The sequence below is a fragment of the Buceros rhinoceros genome, unplaced genomic scaffold (assembly GCF_000710305.1).
Source record: "Buceros rhinoceros silvestris isolate BGI_N320 unplaced genomic scaffold, ASM71030v1 scaffold34856, whole genome shotgun sequence".
Lineage (NCBI taxonomy): Eukaryota > Metazoa > Chordata > Aves > Bucerotiformes > Bucerotidae > Buceros > Buceros rhinoceros.
Window position 1 is genome coordinate 3,914 of NW_010418689.1, and position 1,811 is coordinate 5,724.

The window sequence follows — 1,811 nt, forward strand, 5'->3', positions numbered from 1 at the left end:
TGCCGTACCGCCGGCTCCAAGGACGCACCTGGGAAGTGTCGGGGCCCTGCAGAGCTGACGGTGCCGGACGGGTCTTGTTTTCCAGGAAGAACCAGTGTTTCCTCAGGACGGCCTCGGAGTGACCTGCGCGATGAAGGACACCCACCACTGTGGCTGCTCGACTTGTGAAGTATTTATTGACCGCCCACAGCTGGGACAGCACCTCCAGCAGGACCTGTGTTCAACACCTCTGTCCTGCGGCCGGACAGAAGGACCTCCAAAGGCTCAGAGCGTTTCCTAACCGAGGCTGTACCTCTGCGGCACACGCTTCAGGGTGACTCTCTGGCCAAGCTCAATAAAAGGACTCTGCACCTCGTGCTTGGTTTGGTTTTTTTTGTAACAGTTCATTTTATTTTTTTAAGGTGTGAATTAAAACTTTATACTCAGCAAAGCACCTTGGTTTTCCTTGTCTCCTGGGAGCGAAGCGGATGGTGAGCGCAGAAGTGGCATTTCAAGCCGGAGCGCTTACCACAAGCTGGACCTTAGACCCTTCTCCTTCCCCCCGGCAAGTGCAGGGAGCAGCTCGGGCTTCCACTTCCCTGCAGCCGCACAGCGAGCTCTTATCGGCACTGCAGATAACGCCGTTAGGAAGAGGGAGCAAACAAGCTGATAACGCTGATAGCACTCCCAATACCCCCGGTACACCCAGAGACAGTGGGAGCAGTTACTTTAATTACTCCCAATCACTTCTAATCAAATTTACTTAAACAAACGTCCTAGATTGACTCTTGCCCCTGAAGCACTTGAAAATAAACGGATCAAAGCCCCACTCTGCCCCACTGCACGTTCACTGGGAGAGGAGCGAAGGCTCTCGGGAGGGCAGAGCTGTCAAACCTGCGAGACAGCCACCGAACCGCTGCTCTCCTCCTGCCACACAGCACCAGGAGGGAAAACCCTGCCCAAAGCCGCGGCGCCGGGGGGAGAACGCCCGCGCGACAGATCCGAGCACAGCGGTGTCAAAGTTTCGTACAGAAAATCTATTTGATATTTATTAAACTTAGTTTCTCCAGTTACAGTTTTGCATTGTACAAAGCATTTTAATGACACAGTAGTTAAAAAGATCTTTACAAATTGAAATGTGATACCCTTTTCTCCAAATATTTTAATTGCCATAAATTTGTTTAAAAATACACATTAAACGCATGTTTCAGACACTAAACTTTCTATAATCTCAATACCACAAAATACATAGAATATACTATACAGATGTGGAAAAAATCTAGTTAGTATATAATACTTTGCTCACCATTAACAGCTTTATTACGTGAAATGCACATACTGACTTAGAAATCCTAATTTTGAGCCCCAAAGTACCCTTTGAAATTTCAAATGTATTGCAACAAATAAAAATCACAGTTTGTTTTTTTTGTGTTTTTTTTCTTTTTAGGTTTTGGTTGAAGACAGATGCCTAAATATTTTGATAAAAACAAAAATGTAACACATGGACTTGTCATGTACGAAGCGTGAGACAGAGACATCCCATCGGTTACTACCAGTACCTTTCTGCGGGACTGACTAGGGCTGCGGTTTTAGTGACGGGTTCAACGGGACCTTCCCCCACCCACGAGCCCTCCCCCAACAGAAAAACCCTTCCTCTCCAAATAATAATTTCAAATAAGATAAAGGATTTTTAATAAATATATAAGCACTTTATCCTCCATATACAAAATTCCTTAAAACAATTTAAAAGGGGGACCAGATAGAGTGTCGGAGCTGTGCTTGCGGCAGTCACGGCTGGTCCCTGGAGCGGGGTGGTGCCGCGCCCGAGCAGC

General features: G+C 46.9%; 1 protein-coding gene across 1 annotated transcript in view; it reads left to right on the forward strand.

Moving 5' to 3' along the window:
- Positions 1-122, forward strand: part of LEAP2 (liver expressed antimicrobial peptide 2) — a 1,854-nt gene extending 1,732 nt beyond the window's left edge. Inside the window, exon 3 of the mRNA XM_010138637.1 lies at positions 86-122. Coding sequence (XP_010136939.1) covers positions 86-122 — 37 coding nt within the window. The remainder of the gene's footprint in view (positions 1-85) is intronic.
- Positions 123-1,811: the final 1,689 nt, after the last annotated feature.